Source organism: Spermophilus citellus (assembly GCF_964194105.1).
Source record: "Spermophilus citellus genome assembly, chromosome: 4".
NCBI classification, from domain to species: Eukaryota; Metazoa; Chordata; class Mammalia; order Rodentia; family Sciuridae; genus Spermophilus; species Spermophilus citellus.
The window spans coordinates 221,395,636-221,414,952 of NC_138185.1; the positions used below are offsets into that span (position 1 = coordinate 221,395,636).

The 19,317-nt window shown below is 52.8% G+C and overlaps 1 protein-coding gene across 5 annotated transcripts in view; it reads right to left on the minus strand.

The window, feature by feature from the left end:
* Positions 1–19,317, minus strand: part of BCL11B (BCL11 transcription factor B) — an 86,503-nt gene that overhangs the window by 55,022 nt on the left and 12,164 nt on the right. For 2 of the 5 annotated variants that reach the window (XM_081291988.1, XM_081291986.1), the window contains exon 2: positions 17,758–18,120. The exons of 1 other annotated variant lie outside the window; for it this stretch is intronic. In XM_081291988.1, coding sequence (XP_081148114.1) covers positions 17,758–18,120 — 363 coding nt within the window. Of the gene's footprint in view, positions 1–17,757; positions 18,124–19,317 lie in introns of all 5 variants that reach the window. 2 more of the 5 variants (XM_081291987.1, XM_081291985.1) reach the window with 1 other exon arrangement.

Consider the following 19,317-nt stretch of genomic DNA (forward strand, 5'->3'; position numbering starts at 1 on the left):
ATCAGCCACGCCCCTTTCCCGGGTCCAGAAGCACCTGCTTTAATGGCTGCCAACCCCAATTTCCTCAAGATGCAAGCTGCTGAAATCCTCTGGGGCAGCAGAGACCCTTTCTGCACCCTGAACCTAGAATTGGTAAAGCTGTATCGCCATGGCCCTTCCAAAAGAGCCCCCAAGGGAGAGAACAGAGGAAATTCCAGGGGTTGCTGGGTAGGAAAGGTGCCCCCAGACCATCTACGCAGAACCACCCACTCAGGGTGAGGCAGAGGAGGTGACCAGCTATTTGGGGCTCACCTTCCAACCCCTAAACCGGAATCTGCAGGGAGGAAATTTGCAGCTTGGACTCCTTTCCTTCACGTCTCTCCAGGGGGAAACCCCTGGAGCTCTCTGAGCAGCTGGAATGCAAATAAACTCCAACCATGCTGAGGCCTGTGTAGCACCGCTTTAGGATTCACATGGAAAAAAGAACAGGACCCCTCTGGGGTGACTGTGGCAGGCAGGGTCCACCAACCTGGGCCCAAGATCCTGGAATTGGTAGGCCCGGGGACAACAGAGGGTGAGGCCATGTGTTTGCCAAGTTAGAAAAATGTGTGCATGCGCATCTATAGTATACAGAGAGATTACACATATATGTGCACACAACAAACACATCTATATCAGCAACATGGACATGTGGAAGTGTCTGCAGGCATCACCTGGAGTCTGTAGGGGCCAAGGACAAAACTGGGGTGGATAGGTTCTCTGAATCTACCCAGTATCTAGCAGAGGAATTTCCCCTTCTTCCCCTGATTTAGGCCTTCTGGTCAGAAGCTGAGTAGCTGCTTCATTCGATCTTTAGCAGCTCCTACCCTCAATCCCTCAAATAAAACTCATCCAAAAGCCTTCGTGAATTTTACCTCCACATGTGTCCAGAGCAACCAACGGTGTACTACAAGTATCTGCAAGAAGCACGGCTGGATGAAGATGCAGTCTACACACTGAACTTAAATGCTGGCTGCATCTTTTGCATTCTAAGATGAAGAATTTGGGACTTGAGGTCAGGCCCCCACACCACTTTCTCAAACGGAGCTTAGAGACCAGACTCCAGTGACAAACTTGCCAGGCATCTCTCAGATGTTTCCCTTATTTAGAGCTAGAAGAAAAATCCACAGTGAAGACAGAAGTCACATGTCACACGAGGGAAATAAACCAGGAAATGAATCTTCAGATTTGATGCCAACCGTGAGTTTTCATCTGAGGACACCTTTTGCTTTCCCACCAGCAGCCACTGTGCCTGATGGGAATAATGTGGAAACACAAGCCCGACTCTGTTAAGAATCGGGTCCTTCATGAAACATGCCTTAGAACGGGTGTGCTCCGGAAGTCATTGTGGTTCCAAGGTCCCACAAACTCCAATACTGGCTTTAGCTCAAGCACCGCACGAAGGAGGCAAGAGAATAAATAGAAGGGGGAAGGAAGTCGGGTCTGTGAGAATCCCGGGGAATTAAGAATGAAAATATCACAGTACAGCCAATAAAAAGAACATAAAGGAAACAGAGTGCCCGGCAAGGAGGCTGCCGAGTGACCCGGGCAGCCAGGGCAGAGGGCTGCTGAGGGCGCAGGTGCAGAGCAGCCCTGGGCTTGAGGAATGCAAACGCCACTGGCCCTTTTAAAAAGAAGGGTCATAAAATCCTACCTGGGCAGGAAGAGGCCAGGGGGTTCTTGTTTTTAGACAGCATAGAAAGGAACTTGGTTAATAGAAAGTTGGGGGGAAAAAAGAAAAGAAGCCAAATTGTAAACATAGGGAGCTGCTAGGCTAAATGCACATGTTGTTCTTACTTGTATTTATTAGTCAGAAGCAACTGATCTCCACTACCACTTAAAAAAAAAAAATCTAGCTCTCCCTGGATTTTGTTGACGATTGAGTCTTTTTTTTCCCCCTTTCATTTCCTTTTACCTTTTCCTAATGGACACGTAGAATCCCGAGGCCCTGACGCCCTGCATCACGTAAGCACAAAATCTTTCTATGGTCTCTTTCTGTTTCTAAGCCAAGTCTGAAATGTCACTGACTGAAAAATTGTACAGGCCTGTAATTACTTTCATCCAAGTAGTTCCTTTAACTGAGTTTTCTGTATGTAGATGGCATTTAATATACATATTATGAGCCTTCTTTTCAGTACGGTAGCATTTGACGGCAAAAAAAAAAAAAAAAAATCACAAATTTCCTTCTAAGGGCGCAGCCTGACAGCCGCCCCTTCTTACTTATTTTTTGACGTGAAATCCATTTTCATCTCCTAACACACCAGAGGTGACGTGCGGTGTGTGCACAACAAAATTTGTAAAAATTAACACTTCGCGGGATTAATTTAATAAAGATTGTTAGCACATTAACACTGTAACATTGCTCCTTACGATTCAATCCACCCTCGCTCGCCACGCGGCTGTAACAGGGGTTTACGTTCTGCTGAGGTTTATACCGCTATTTAATGTAATTAAAGAAACCGGCAGCGCAGTCCTCAATGGAAATATCATTTCTATTGCAGAGTATTCCCATTAGAAATTGGGGAAATCATGGCCCGCCGACTTTGATTTTGTTGTATTTTTTTTTCCCTTGGCTGTCTTTGAAACCGAGCTGAGGGCTGGACCTGAGACAGAAGCCTGCACAGCTCACCTCCAGACAGGAGTCCCAGTGTTTATTTTTCACTTACTTGTTTTTGAAATTGTTTTTTTTTTTTTTAAAAATACATTTATTTTAATCTGCAAGTCTATATTTGGCTGTAATTACCCAGGAAGTCCTCTGCCCCGCCAACAGCATCCCATCACAAAAATGATTTCTAGATGCCCCCCTTAAAATGTCGTGGAAGGAGCTCAGAGGAAGGGGGGTCACCGTCATTGCTGATCTCAGGCATAAACAGTGACAGAACAGCCAGGATCTCTCCCCCCCACAAGCTCCCATTCCAGATCAGGGTGAAATTCCCAACTGTAACCTCAGAGGAAGAATGCAGCAAGTACTGCTCAGGGGCCTCAGAAACTAAACAGACACAAAACCAAACAGGAAAAAAAAAAAAAAAAAAGGATCCTTGCATAACATCACCAAAATGGCACAGAAAATGAAGTCTTGGGGCTGAAATAAAGGAACCCTGACTCAGCTCTCTGGGCCCAGAGCAGCCTCTCCGCCTCCAGCAGCCAAGTACACACAGAACGGAGACCTTTCTTCTCTATCCCTGCTCTCTACAAGCCCCTGAGCGGCAGGGGTGACTAGGTAGCTTTCCCCCCTCTTCCCTAAGTGCATTTTAATACCCTTATTCTACATCCTAATTTCTTTGGGGAAAAAAAAAAATCAGTGTCACTAAAAAAACGTCACTCTGTTTTGCAAAATCCAGCAGCTTCCTTGGCAGCAAGAAAGGCTGGCTGGCATTATCCCCTCATTTGACAAAACTACTATTTCTGGGCATGTGCTCAAAAACAGGTAGGAAGCAAATGCTGAGAAATAAGGAAGTAGAAACGGCCAACAGATTTTTCACTACCGAGAACGCCAAGCGTAAACATGATTTATTTAGCTGTGTTTAACGTGCCCGCCCCCCAGTCAGCTACAAGCCCACTTGGGTTTAAGGGAAGGGTGGGTAGGAGGGGACAGGAAGGGGGAGCAGGGAGGACAAGCGGGAGGGAAGAGGCGGCAGCACTGTAGGGAGACTTCCTGAAAGGTTCGGATCAGAGTTTTGGGAGACCAAGAATCTTCTACCCCAAAATATATGCATGTGTCAAAGGAAGGCGGGTGGCACGAGTCTGCTGGTTAATTAACGAGCTGTCACTAACAAAAGATGGAAGAACCCGTTCACACCAACAACGTCTACACGGGCATCCTGGAACTCCTCGGCAACCTCCCTACCTTTCTGCACAACGTGTGGGCCAGATGGAAGGCTGGGAGGCTCCTGGGATTGGGAGGTTATGAGCTGCTTCCACGTCCAGCCACAGGGAGACAGCAGCATCACTGCCTCCCTCGGCCACCCTTGCCTGCCCACGTGGAATTTACTCAAATCTGTATTCAATTAAGAAGCACCAGACACCCTCCTGGCCACAAGCCTGCAACAACAGACTCGGGTATCCACCCCACTCGGGCTCAGATGCCGGAACAAGGGCTCCATCAAGGACCCCACGGGGAAGGGAGAGGGCATGCTCACCCACCCACACCCCAAAACCCAAGCCCAGGGCCTGGGCCCTGTGGCGGGGGGCAAGTGTGCAAAGACAGCATCTGTATTCCTAAAGAGCAAGACTAACCCAGAGGTTTGGGTCCTTGCCAGAGGTTACCCTTGTTAAAAATCCAATTCAGGTCACCCAGGATTGCTGGAAAAAGAAACCAAGCCTCTTGGAAAGGAAAACAACAAAAAGTAAAATGGAACCCCAACAGGCCACTGGAGGCTTCCATTTCCCCAGTGAAGGTACCATTTCGCGACAGCCAGCTGTGTACTCCGTGGATGTAAATGCCAATTTCTGTTAGCTCAGAGAGGCGGCAGCAAAAAGAAAACAGGAATTTCCTCCCCAGTCTGCATGGCGTTCCTTCCTCACCTGCATGGAGCACGACTGTGCACTTAAAGGCTGCCTGCTGTATGCATACCTCCCCCACCCAAGTCTCTACTGCGCCTGTCCTGCTCTCCTCCTTCTGGGGCCCAAAACCCAAATATCAGCAAAAACACCTCTTCTGGGGTAATCTGGTCAAGGACAACAGCAGCACCCCTGTTATTAAGAGTCTGAATCACATGACAGTCCTCTGGAGGAATACGGAGCTGGGGAAAGAGGGAGTGGGAAGGTCCTCTAAAATGAATGGGGACAGAGAAGGAGTGTTTCCTATGCGTATTAGGTTACTAAATTGAACATCTAAGTCCTCCCTCCCAAACCCTTCTCCCAAGCCCCTAATTCTTCTTCCTTGCATTAAAAATGACACCCTGTACAAGCAGCTATGTGATTCTTTTCCCCTTTGCAAATTAGTCACCCCGCCCCCACAGACTGAACAATAACAGCCTCTGCTTTTATGATGTCTTCGAAATCAGCAACTGCTTTGCTCCACAGACTGGTTTGTGTTCATATCTGGACGGTGACAGGAAAGCAAACAACTGCACATCCCCATTTTATGGACAAGGACACTAACACAGGAACTGGTTTGCCTTGGGCTGTTTGAGAAGTAAATACCTGAGAGGCTGTGCAAGGTTCCATGCCAGAGTCTCCACTCTGGGGCTCTCACCTTAAGATGGGCCCTGACGTTCCAGCAAATATTTATCAAACGTCTCACTGGGACTCAGGTGCCACCGTGGGAAACCACAATTCGTAGGAAATCCTCTAAGAAAATCTAGGTTTCTCCAAGCAATAAAATTGAAGGTGCTCAAGAAAGAACGGCTACAAGGGCAGCCTCCTCCCAGCCCTGTGGCTCCCAGTTCCACCAGTGGAATTTCAACTGGATCCAGCTGACAAAATCCCCCATGGCCAAGCAAATCCCCTTGCCACACACTGTTCCTGAACAAAACAAGGCAAATCCACCTGTGCCTGCAGACCCAGCCTAGAGCGCAGAGAGACACACAGCAAGATGTGTGCCCCCAAGGAAGGTGAGCACCCTGGACTGTGAATGACAACCTTCTGCCACTGTGCACAAAGCCTTAACCCAAACCTAAAAAGAGAAATCACACCTAATTTTTTGTGAGTGTTGAGTCGTCAAAATAAGGAAAACAGATGATAAATTGGCCTCCTCCCCGGGTAATAGCCATTAAGTCGACCAACCACAGGATACCTGTCTTTCAAGCAAAACATGAACAATTACCCACACACACGCACCTGGTCTGCAAAAATCCAAAAATGTACATCTCTCTAAATGAACTGCAGAGACCTAGGATGAGGCCCCCTCAAACACACACACAATTAGTGTTTCATCTTTTCTTCTGTAAAGGAATCCGGTAACATAAATATTAATCAAACAGGAGAATCTGCCTTTTCGTCTTGGCCCATTATGAGCCTGGATTGTGATCTTTACCCGTATTTACAGATATTCAAAGGCAGATTCTATCTTGTTGGAACTGTTATAAATGGACGTCTGAGAAATCAACTAGCAAGTTCAGGCAGATATGAAAATCTTCCTGTCCAGGACTGGCAGCAGCTTTGGGTTGCCAAGTGTTGAATTGGTTCCCTTCTCCTCAGGCCTTTCAACAAATAAATTGACAAATACCTCTGACTCCTCCACCAGAGGAGCCTGCTGCTCAAACTTTGGATTAGCTAAATCGGGGATTTGAAGGGGGTTTTTTTGTACTCAAAATGCCAGGAAGACACTATTTACTCAGTACCTGGAGAGCTCAGAGGGTGCAATGAACGCTGTTCATGACCCAAATCCCAAATATTTATGTATATACCTATGCTTAAAACATTCTTGCCTTGTTATAGCAGATGTGTTCTGTCTGGTTCAGACTTATTTCTGAATAATGGAGAATAGAGATGTGGATCCAACCCTGGGCTGGAAAAGCTGTCACAGGGAAGGCAAACTTTCCATCTTCCATAGGCAAACAGCATACATTTTTATTTCCAGCATAACAGCTTTGGGAAAATGTTTGAGCATTTTCTTAAGAGCTTTTCCTAGAGAGATCCACTGGAGGCCCAACCCTTGCTGGTGGTGATCTTTAAGGGTCTGTAGGTGCTTCCAACAATCAGAGGCCAATTTTTAAGAAGCAAAAATAAAGACCTGCTCACCGGCTGCTAGGAAGGTGACCATTTGCATACAGATAAGAGAGTGATAAGAGAGTCAGGGCAGAGAAGGACTAACATTAATTCCCTGTAATTCCAGGAGGCTAATTCCAGGTGTCTCCTTCCAGAGAGGGTTCCATTCCTACACAATTGGGAAAACACTTTCTTCCCTCTGTGTTTTTAAGTCCCAGCCCTAGGATTTCCCTCTATGAAAACTGGCTCCCTCTTTTTCGGGGTAGGGGTGGGGGGAGTTTCCAAAGAAAGTCACTTTGAAAAGGCCTGTTTCCCCAGCGTGATCACAAACCGTGCTAGGGAACTCTGAGGCTCCTTCCTTCTGGGCCTCACCTGCATCAGGACCTGGCGGGCTGAAGGCCGCGCGACCCTTCCGGGCGATGGCGGCGGGCGGAGAGGGGGTCCCCGGGCGTCCCCGGGATCCTGGACAAATGTCACTGTGGAGAGGAAGCCCGCCCCTCGTGCCTGGTGGTTTCGGGGAGGGAGCCACTGGCAGTTTCCAGGGGTCCAGAAATGCAATTCGCCTTGCCCGACAAGGTCACCCTCCGGGGCGCACGCACGGGGGCCAAGCAGAGAGCGACCGGTGGAGGAGGGGCGGCCGGCGCGCACAAAGGGGCCCTGGGCCCCCGGACTCCCCGCCCTTGACCTTGGGTCTCCGCCTCCATCCATCTCCGCCGGCAGCCCGGGAAGGGGGCTGGCCCCGGGCCAGGGGCGTGCTCGCAGGGCTGCGGCTGGACGGGGGCCGCCAGGGGGAAGGGGCACGGAAAACAGACTCCAGGGCTGCAGAGTGCCGCGAGGAAACCTGCATTCCAGCTCCCACGGGAGCCGGCCCCGAGGCGGCTTCGATCGCTGCACACCCCAGCCCCCCAAACAAAAGTTACGCGGAAGCACTAAGGACGCCCCCTCCCTACGGTTAGCCCTTCGACTCGCCCACCCCGCGCCTTCCTCGGACCCGGGCCGAGAGGGGGAGGGGAGCTGTCATGGGAGGAAGAAAGGAGCGCGCCTTCCCGGCAGGGCCAGACGCGGGCAGGGTTCGCTGCGCCTCCGCCCGCCCCTCGCCGCCCCGCTTGGGCAGCTGGCCCATTAAGCCCCCGAATTATGCATGGGCCTGAAGCCCCCCAGCCCTCCCGCCCAGGAAGGCACAATCAACGTGCGCGGAGAGACCCAGGCGGGGAGAGCGGGAAGGGGATGGCCTATGGGCATAGAGCAGCGCGCCCTGGGCGCAGGCTGGAGAGGCCAGGGGCAGGGAGGGGACCGAGAGAGGACCAGGCGCGTCCCGAGGCACGGGAGCCCCCAGGTGAAACGCGGGCCAGGCGCAAGAGAAACACCGCCGCAGGGAAAGCCCCTGGCACAGTCTCGAAGTTGCCCGATTGTCCGCGTGGTGCGGTCCGTGAGGTGCGGGTCAGTCCCGCGCCCCCGCCAGGGCTCACCTATCCGCCTTTTGGAAGGCCATTATGTACTCTGCCTGGGTGTAAAAGGGGCGCGAACGGACCCCAACCTCGCAGCCCCGGGAGGGCGGGGCCTAACTCCCACGCCTGCAGGGCAGGAGCTGCCCGGGCCGCTCTCGCACGTGGCGGGTGTTGGCATGGGCATGGGGAGCGCTAGGGTCCGAGTGTAAGAAGTGGGTGCCGCAGGCGGGGGCGACCAGAGTCTTGCAAGTTGCGATCGTCGGGGAACTTGGGAAATTGCACTGGTGGCGCCTGGTTTCGTGGGAGCGGGAGCAAAGGTTCAGTCGCAGGGTCAGGAGGACTTTGATGCCCCCGCCCCACCGCCACCACTCCCCCACAGGCACCCTAAGGCAGAGCGCTCCGCGCTGACCCGCCTCCCCGCCGCTCGCCGCTTTCCGCGTTCCAGCCCGCCTCGCTGCGGTCCGCATGCCCCGACACCGGAGTGTGGACCTCGTTTGCGGCCTCGGGGCTTGTCTGTTTATGGAAATGACTTCTCTGTCTTTCCTCGTCTCCCCAAAGCAAAGGCCAGGTCAGGAAAATTACATACTTCTGTTTCCCAGCGAATAAAGTCGCCTCGTTTGCAGGGAAAGTTTTACAAGCCAATGATACAGGGCGAAGACCGCACTGTTTAGGTTTCTTAATTGGCTGGCTTTGAACTCGTAGTGGGAGGGGGAAAGAACCCGCTCAGACTCCAAGGGAGAACCCAAGTTGTGAGGGTCTACAACCCCAATGTTTTTAGGTTGCTGGAGGTGGGAAGGGGTCTTGGAAGGTTTGTTCTACTTCCTCCTTCAGGGAGAAGAATCCACACTGGGGTCACACTGAGTCCAAGACAGGCAGTCCCTGGCCCCTACCCCAAGAGAGGATCCCTGGGAGGCTGTACCCTTGGGAAGGCATGGTCTGTCCTGAGCAAGGACTTTCGAGGATGACTTTGGCTTCTGAAGTCATCAGGGGGTTAGGGTTCTTTGGCTGCCATGTGGGATTGGACAGATGTCTATCTGTGCTCCATCACTTGGGGCACAATCCAGGCCCTGGGGCTGTCAGCTTGCAGGTCTCTGTGCCTTTGGGGTCATCTTGGGTGGGTGCTGACCCATGCACCTGAATGCCTGCACCTTTGAGGCTGTGTTGTGGCTGACGGAGACTGACAGCCCAGAAGTCCTGGAAGCTACCTTTCCCCAAGGACAAGAGCTTGGAGGAGAGGGCTGTCCTGAGATGGTGCCTCTGAAGAGCTGCCTTCTCTCTACACCAGGAGTGCTGTTTTTCACCCAAAGGTGCCTAGGACCCAGCTTCCATGTTGCCCTTGTGGTCGGCAAAAGCTTTCCCAGATCTGTGGCTCCCCACGTGGTCCTACTCCCTGTTCCTCAGCCCCTCTCCACATCCTGCCACCCTCAGCATGGACTCCTTTCTGAGCACCCAGGGACCTCAGACCAGAACCAGCAGACCAGCAGGAAACCCACTTGAAAATATAAGAAGCCCCTGGCAGCTGGCCTTCTGCACCTGGCCTCTGCTCTGCCTCCGGAGCTCCGGCTCCCTGCCCTCCTGCAGGTCACCAGCCTCGGCCTAGCAGCGTCTGGGCCAGGGTGGGCCCAGGTTTTGCAGAGCCTGAGGTTTAAATGATTCTGGGGACCCTTTTACCAAAATGAAAACAAAACCAAACCACACAACTGCAGCACGGCCCAGGGGGGCCTTGAGCTAACTCCAACCTCCAGGGAGTACAGAAATCCTCCCAGGTGACCTGACCGCATGGGCAGAGGACGCTGTGGAGTCTTTCTTCTAACAGTTTTCACTGCCAGCCATGCTTCTTCAGAGAAAACGTACTTCCTGCACCCCACATGTGACAGCGGAGTCACGTCAGGGTTGCTGGATGGGAGGGGATTTAGGTGGGAAGCTGTGGTCTCCCACCCCCGCCCCCCAGCCTGGCTCTTGCAGCTGTTGGAAGCCACTGGTGGTTCCTTAGCACATTCTCAGCTCAGGAGCTCAGGCCCAGAAGGGGAGAGGGCCCACTCAAGGCCACACAGCTTGTCAGCCACAGGATGAGGCCTCAGGCCAGAGTCTACCATGCCTGCCCCTCCCCGAACGCAGTGCAGCAGACCACCTGCCGATTGCTACCCAGCTGGTCAGGGGCAGCTCTTCACAAGAGGCACAGTCCACAGTGGCACAGTCCACAGTCGGCGGTCCACACAGAGTCCACAGGCATGTAGAGGACAGGTTCTTTCACACCCTCTAGGGCCCAGCTACCATGATGGAGATCCATCCTTAGAAGACTGGCCGTCATTCCTCATCACCCAGCTAGGAGCAGAGGGGGCCTGCACCAGGAGCATTAAAAGACCACAGGATCCCCCGGGGCCTAGGCTGCTGGGAGACAGTGATGGCCCAGTGAAGACCCAGGGTGACCCTGGGGAGCCAGGAGCCTGGTTCTTGCCACCAGCGACTCCTGGGGTGGCTATGACAGCACTTAGCCACCCTTAGACTCAGCTGCCTCCTTTACAAAATGAAAGCAATTTCTGCTTCACCATCTTTGTAGAGTAGATGGGAACGCAGGACGAAATGTGACCACGGGCAGCCCTGGTTTCTATAGTGAAGAGCTGACTGCTGGAGTTGACACCTTGGGCCCTAACTCACCACTGTGTGACCTTGGGCAAATGACTTAACATCTCTGTGCGTCAGTTTCCTCTTCTGTGAAGTGGGGTTCACATTAGCACCTATGTCATGAGGTTGTAGGGAGGATGAAATCAGTTACTCTTTGCAAAGCCCTTCAAATAGCACATACTAAGCTCCAGAAATCCAAGATCTCTTTGTTTCCCCAGTGAAAAGGTGACCCCAAGGGCACAAAGGTGACAGCCAGGCTGCCTGTTTTTACAGATCACCAACATACAGCCCACTCCTAACAGATTCTAGAGCTAGTGGCCAGGCGTGAACATTAGCAACAAGGACAAAAACAGAACTGTCAAGTGCCTAATAAAAAATTTAAGTCAACTGCTAACTATTTATTGTCAAATAAAAACCCTAACAATAATAATAACTGAGGCTGAGTGTTGGTTAAGTTCTCCCCGAAGGAGCCCAGTTGTCCTTCTCTGCTCTCTTCCCTCTTTCCTGACCCGCTGCTGGGAGTGCGGAACCACCTGTATAAACCCCCAAAGGGGGGAAAGAAACCATCCTTCTAGTGACCCGTATTTTTATCCTTGTTTGTTGAAATAAAAAAAAAATTTTCACTACAACTCAGGGCTAAAGTCAAGGTGGCCCTGCTGATTGTCCTCTGCTCTGGTTTGTAGTTTGTGAGTAGCCTCTGTCCCCTGCCCCCACCTTGCAGGGCCAGCGGGACAGGCATTGCTTGCCGCATCTACAGGTGAAGACCCTGGAACTCCACCCGTCCCCCGTGGATGGCCTGCCTCAAGGCCCTGCACTCAGGGAAGGATGGGAGAGTGGCAGCAAGAAGCTCCCGGCTCAGATCAGGAGGCCAGAACCTTCCTTTGGATCCCACCAATGGCTCTTTATTATTAAAAATAGTTCAAAGCCCACAGGGACCTATTTTATGCCCATGTCATCTAAATCAGACCTTCTAGCAAGCCTGGAGATAAGAAAGAGAGCTCCAGCCTTCTAGGGGCTCCGCTTTGGGGAGGTGAATGAGTAACTGGAAGTCATACAAGCAAGCCTCCTGCAAACCCAAAATTCCACAAAATGAAGCAGTTTGTATTTATGGGGTGGGGGGTGCTGTGTGACAATGAATATAGCCTAAAACACATTTGCATGTATGAAAAAAAAACCCAGCCCAGGCCTGTGTGAATTAATATTTTATTGCTTTTTGTGCTGCCACCTGCCTCTCCAAAACCTTCACCAAACAGGAAAGGAGATGACGGTGCCTCAGACTCAGGCAAGGTTTCCAGGGACCTGCGGACTCTCGGCTGAATCCACCAAGGCCATGTCTGTGATGGGCTGCAAGGGCCACCCCACATGGGGTCCTGGAGTAGTGCCTGTCACCACTGGCTCTGCCAACGAGACAGGCAAAACTCCTCTCCCTAAAAGCCTCCTGTCTCCAGTCACCCAAGGAAGCCAGGCCAGCCCAGGTCTGACTCCCCTTTGCTCTGTGGCCTTGGGCAAGTCCCTTAACCTCTCAAAGCCCAAATTCCACGTAGGGCTAGAAATATCTATTTCAAGGTTAGAAAATTCAGTGAGATAACTCAGGAAACACACGTAGCACAGCGAGGAGTAACCAAGTAGAACTCCTGGCTCCTCCAATCACCCCTGCCTGCCAGCACCTGCACCCAGCCCCCAGCCTGCGCCCAGGGCCATGTCCCTCAACAGACAGCGCACTGTTCCTCGGTGCAGACAGAACTAATAATTAGCTGTCATGATTCAATAATAAAAAGAGATAATCCATGCCACAACGCACATGGATTTAACTAATCTTAATTTGGAAGGAAAATAACAACTCCAAATAGATCAAATGCAAGTTTCTCAAGACAACCTGTGAGGGGGGTTTATCTCCAGTTTCCAGCACAAGCAAGTTATTTAGTTTCTTCCACTGGCCAAGCTAATAATTTTTCGCATTTATTTTATTTATTTTTTTAAAGTCTGAAGCAAATATTCCCAGAGCAGCAATGTAAATCCTGAGACTCATCAGAAGCCCTTCTCTCCAATATGTCTTGGTCACTGGGCCCCAAACTGAAGTCCCTTCTGTACCTTGCCTGCTGTAACAACCCCCCAAGCTCCTCCCTGGCCACTCCCGGGTTCCAGAAGAAAACACACAAAGCTGGCAAGGACATCCCAGCAGGGAGTGCTGCCACCTCCCAGCCCAGGGGGATCTGCTACCTCCTGTCACTTGCTGCCTATCTTAGCACTTCTCCAGAAAACTTACGTTCTGGGTTTGTGGGGACGGAGGGAAAGCAAACTGATGAGTGACGGCCAGTACCCTCCCCGCTGCAGCTTCTTTGGGCTAAGGAAGGGGTGATACCCCGGAAACCTGAATGACCAGTGACCAGGCCCCTCGCTCCAGTGCTATTATTTTTTTTTAAGAGAGAGAGAGAAAGAGAGAGAGAGAGAGAGAATTTTAATATTTATTTTTTTTTAGTTTTCGGTGGACACAACATCTTTGTTTGTATGTGGTGCTGAGGATCGAACCCGGGCTGCATGCATGCCAGGTGAGCATGCTACCGCTTGAGCCACATCCCCAGCCCGCTCCAGTGCTATTAATGGTGATGCTAGGGAAGTGTCTGGAAGAAACCGCTTAGAAATCCCAGGTTGGTACGCAAACGTTTTGCCTGAGAAAAGCAAGCCCCCTGAATGCTGCCAAGCAGGGTCCACACTTTCCTCAGCTCGGCTTTCTAGAAGCAGCTTGGTAGCTGCCTGTGGCTCCCCTGCAGGCTGGTGGGGTGTTTCCCAGCTCCATCTCATCTCGCCCTCAGTTTACCACTGCAAAGTAGGTGTGGATGAGGAGACGGGCCAGAAAAGTGAGGCACCTCACCTGGACGGCCAGCAGGTAAGGACACTAGAGCTCAACCCAGGAGACGCCCAGGCCCCAGCCCCTCCCCAGGGTGAGTCCAGCATAGAGCTGTCACTATGTGACATAACATGACAAAAGACAGAGGGCAGACATGAACTGCAGTCGATTCGCTCTGACAGCGTTTGTGATGGTGAAATCCTCAGACCCAAAGGACTTTTTCCCCAACTCTCAATGGGGAGCCCCATTCCAAAGAGACCTCCGCAGGTTACTCCAACACCCCAAAGTGTGTCAGAGCTGGGAACAGCAAAGCACCAAGAAGCAGCTCATGTGTGCACATGGCTACGTCCACGTGTACCAGGCACAGACACGTCAGACATACCCAACCGTCGCCGGGTGTGGCGGCTCACAACTGTGACCCTAGCAACTTGACAGGCTGAGGCAGGAGAATGACAAATGCAAAGCCTGCCTGGGCAACTTAGGGAGACCCTGCCTCAAAATAATAATTTAAAAAATAGGTCTGGGAGTGTGGCTTATTGGTAGAGCACCCCTGGCTTCAACCCCCAGTAACCCCCAACATACACACCAAAAAAAAAAAAAAAAAAAACACCCAATCATCATTAAGTACCCTCACAGACAAGGAAACTGAGGCTAAGAGGTCGAGTCACATGCCGCAGACTGGCGGGAGCAGGGGAGGCTCCTGCTTGGGCTGCGTTCTTTCCCAAGCTGCACAAGGCCTTCAAACCCCAAATACCAGGTCCCCTCCTCCCCAGTCCTCCTCAGAGCACCTCCCAGATAACTGCTCAGTGATTTCTGCTCTTTGCCACACCTAGAACCTCTCTCGTCTCCCCTCCCAGGGTCCAGGGAGCTCTGCCCTCCACACATGGACCTGTGCTCCAGCAGAACCTCAACAGGGGCAGGGAGAGGCCATAGGAAGGGACCTCAGGACACCCACAACTCATATGTGGCAGCTGTTAGCACACCTCCAGGCCAAAGACAGAGCCACCCGCCCCCAGGTGGGCCTGGAGACACACAGCCAGGAAGCCCCTCTGCCCACAGCAGATGCTGGAGGTCTGGCCTTGGACCAACATCACACGAGTCAAGGACAGGACTGCGACCAGCTCACACTGGGCCACGGTCCCCACAGAGACATCCTCTCCCTCCCCCGGGGGCTCTCCTCTCAGCCTAGACGCCCAGGACAGGAAAGGGTCACAGGTGCTCAGAGAATGAATTGATGCATGTCCTGCGGAAGATGAAGCTCCAGAAAACGCCTCCCCTCACCTTCCTATTTATCACGAGAGAAGGAAGGAAGGAAAGGACAGAAGGTTGACAGGGGGCCCACACCCCCATGCAATGACCGACCCCGTTCCCACAGTAGTCCGCACTCTGGGGACTGAAGAACTTAGGCCAGCCCTCCCATCCATCTCTGGGGTCCCCGCTTCTAGAAGCACCTGCTAAGAGAAAAGCCTGGGTCCTGGCGGGGAAAGCAGAGGCATGAGATCAGCACAGGGGGACCCTCATGGCCACCTCGCCTTGGGCTCAGCCACACCAGCAGCCAAAGCCAGAGGTAGGGTCCCAACGTTTGCCAGTGACTGGCCAGGGCCAACGAGGCCACAGGGACAACAGCAGCCCATGAAGCAGCTGAAGGACCCTTGGAGACGTGGCCTGAAGGCAGGAGTCCAGGGGCCCAGCGAGGCCAGCCGTGCCAAGGGCCTGGGCAGCAGCTGTGCGGGTTTCCGGAAGCCCGGGCAGAGAAGCACCCATGATTCCTAGTTCCCCTCTTAAAATATAAAGACTCAATTATCTTTGAGCAGCTTGCTTTACACATGAATTGACACATTTATTTTACAATAAATAACTGAAAGTTATCTGTGTTTCCTTTACTGTTAATCTACACAGAGAAATAATAAACAGGGCTTGTCTTCAAAAACTGCAACGACTGCAGTCCTCAGAATTCAATTAAGCTAAAATAATTAATGCTCCCACCATATTAAATTACTTTATACATTTGAGCCACTGAAGTTTTATTCTTTAATCTTTCCTTTTTTATTAAATAAAAAAAAAAAGGAACGAAAAGAAAAGTTGGTACCAAAGTAGGGAGGGAAATGGGAAGAACGGGGACTAGAAAGGAGCCCGTGATAGGCTGTTAAAATGGAATGGTCGTCCGCCGCTGACACAGCGTGTAGACTGTGGTGTGTCTTTGATTAAAATAACATTTTAAATGCTTTGAACAAACATATCTCTTTAGACTTCTGAGGGATTATTTTACATATTTCTTCTAAAATGAAGAAATCCATTCGTCGTGTTGCCGAACAGAAAGGCCAAGAATATCTTTCGTCACACATAAAATAAAAATACTGGAGCCTGCTACAGTATTACTACCCAAAAAAGGGGAAAAGGAAAAAAAAAACAGGGTGTAAGAGGGACCGAGGGTAAGGACAAAGCAGCCTTGGAGATCAGCCTTTCCTGGTATAAAATCATGTTGAGTCACTTTCTTAAACTCGCCATGGGGACCCAAAGACTCTCCTTGGAAACACCTTCAATGTGACATGAGAATTCAGGTGTTTGGGGTAAAAGCTGTGGGTCTGTGCATTGAGAAATAAATGGGGACCTCACCAGAGGCCACCCCTGAAAAATCTGTGTACAGTGACAGCGGGTGTTCATCCACTGCTGGAAACTGTCCCTTGAGTGGTAGGCACACAGTCACAGGACCCAGCACCCCTCTCTCCTGATGGCTGGGTCCCAACCATGCAGCATCACCCCTTGCTTCTGGGAAGGAGGATATGATCTCAAGCTGGGCACCCACCAAAAAGCAAGGTGTGAGGGCCAGGCTGGTGCACCGGGTCTCCCACTGCCCAGCACGGGCCGCAGGAGCCTCCAACGACCTCATGAACACCATTGGACACCTCATCCCAGGTGGGCAGAGTGAGGCCCCAAGTCACAAAGCTGCCACGTGCTGGAGATGGGCTTGCTGAATTACCCCTCCTGGGTCACAGGTAGTCCCTGCCACACCCACCTCTATCACCTCCAGTCCCTCCAGTGCCCTGTTCGGCCTCCAGGACCCACACGGTGGGGTCCAGCCACACAGTTTCCCAGCAGGCCACCTACTGGCATGCTGCAGAGCCACAGGGGACCCCTGGGAGAACAGTTGCACTGGTAAAGGACTTGGGGACTCCCCCTGCATTAAACCCTCATCCCAGGCCTGCAGGGGACATGGTGCCTTGTTGACAAATGGGGAAACTTAGGCTCATGAGGTGACCAGCCCCAAGTCAACCAGCAGGATTCCAACTCCTCTCTGCCTGAGCTCTGATTCCTGTCGCACTCCAGGACAGGCTGCAGTTTCAGGGAACACGGCCAGGCCAGGGGCCCCTGTCTCCCACAGACCTCCCGGGCTCAGAAGTATAAACAGTCTGGTTTGCACGCAGAGCAGTGGCTCCCCGGGGGGACCAGCATGCCATGGTGTGGCCAGGAGGAAGGACTCACTGCAAAGGAACCTCGCTGGGGGATGCAGGCAAAGCCCCACACCTGTTCTGAAGGTGGTTAGACACGCTGTGCAGGTTAGCCAGGTGGCATGTCCAACCTCCTGAAGGGACACAGTGCTCCCTTCCCCCAGACCTACCCTTGGGATCAGGCAACGTGAGAAGCAGCCTCAGAGATAGAGGAGACAAGTGCCCCCACTCAGGGAGGTCTACCAGTCAGGGCCATGCTCACCGTCTCCTCAGTCCTCACAAGAGTCCTCAGAGACTAGGGTCCCCTAGCCCACTTCACGGCAAGGCAGACTGATGGATCCCAGTTGTAAAGAAAGAACAGACTCCAACCCCAGACTGTCAGGCTCCAAAGCCAGGGACTGAGCCAAGATCACCAGCAGAGAGTGCACCACGCAGACTTCCAGATCTCCACTCTGTGTTCCTGGCCACCTCTGGATTAGGCCCCACCATTGAGTCCCCTCGCCAAAAGCAAAGCGCCCAACCAGGCCAAAGGGCATCCCTGAGCCTCAGGCCTGTCTCCTCCAGAGGGTCACCCAGATGGTGGGCCCTCAGAAAGGGGGAGCCCCAGAGGCCATGCTAGAAGCCCCTAGACCTCCTGCAGCACCAGCACTCTCAGACCAAGGGCGTGGGACCCGGGAGGTGGCCTCAGCAGCGGCCAGGTGAACGCCACGTTCCATACCTGCAATGTTCTCCTGCTTGGGGCAGATGCCTTTCGTGGGCGAGAGCAAGTGGTCATCTTCATCGGGCGTGACCTGGATCCCGATCTCTACCGGCTCCGACACCTTCCTGAGCTCGGAGCGCGAGGGTGGCGGGCTGCCCTTGTCCAGGCCTTTGTCGTAGCAGGCACCCAGGCTGCCGCCACACTGCTTCTTCTTGTGCTCTATAAAAACCAGGATGTCCCCCAGGGGGAAGTTCATCTGACACTGGCCACAGGTGAGCAGGTCAGGGTCGGGGCCACCCACCATCAGCCCCAGGCCGCTCGGCTCCTCTATCTCCAGACCCTCATCTTCCTCGAGGATGGCGGCCTCCACGTGGTCAGCCTCTGCTGGAGACAGGGGAAGGGCAGAGAAGACAGAGATGGGCTTAGGCGATCACAGGCACCCGGCGCTCCTTCCCCACCTTCCCCTCCAAGAAGCAGACACCTTCTGCTGCTGGCTGCTGGGGCTCACGGTGCCCTCCCCAGGACCAGGGGTTGCCAGCCCCCCACCGGGCACTCTGAGGCCCCGGGAGAGACATCCGAACTCCCAGAGGGTACCACATGGGTGGTGCTGGTTTTACTGCTTCCTGGCGTGTTTTCTGCCAGTTTCTCCCCAACACAGCATCTGAACACACATGTACACACGCACGTCACACCCGTCCTGATGGTGAACAATACCAGCTGGAGACGTCTCTCTCAAGCCTCACTGTATCTGAGCATCACCTGGGGAGCTTCGAAATATCCTGATGCCCAGGCAGCCGCACCCCGGCTCCGTCACAGTGGGACTGAACATGAGCATTGTGCGAGGCTCCCCAGGTGACGGGGTGGGCAGCCAGGGCTGGGAAGCAGGGAGCCAGAGCCCAGCCCCCTGCTTGGGCAGACCTGCCAGCCCTCCCTTCCCTGGGACGCTTCCATTCATGTTCCTGTCCTCCCATTCATACCCATCCTCCTCGCATTCCTCTACCTGAGCCCTGGCCTCACACCAAACTAGGAAACAGAAACCCAGACGGGCATGGAGGGCCGGTCCTGGTGAGAGAAAGAAGCCCACACGCTCAGAAAGCGACAAGTGAGTGTCAGGTTCCAAAAACCACAGAAGGGAGACAGGATTGCTGCAGAAGGGCGCAGGGGCCAGGCGGTCGGCGCAGGGGAACAGGCTGGCCTGCTCCCTAGCACCCCTCAGCGCCCCTCAGCGCCCATCCGCTCCTCTCTGCCCCTTTTTGTTGGTTGGTTTTACTTTCATGCTCAGAAATAGAAAAGAAAAAGAAAAAAAAATTCTTCAGACTCCAAAAGCATTTCTTGGCAAATACCTAAGCACGTGTCCGATGGGCTGTATGTTTTCATATTTCTTTAGCCACCAGTATATTTCCTCTGGTGGTTGTTTTCGCAGAGACGATGCTGGGAAGGAGCACGGGACCTGGATATTCTGAAGCTAATGGATGCCTCAAAACTCAGCACCCTCTCAAGGGGAAACTGCAGAAGTCCACAGCCAAAAGTGTCCTCAATAAGGGGAAGTGGGTGACAGCAGGGTTCAGAGTCCCTGAG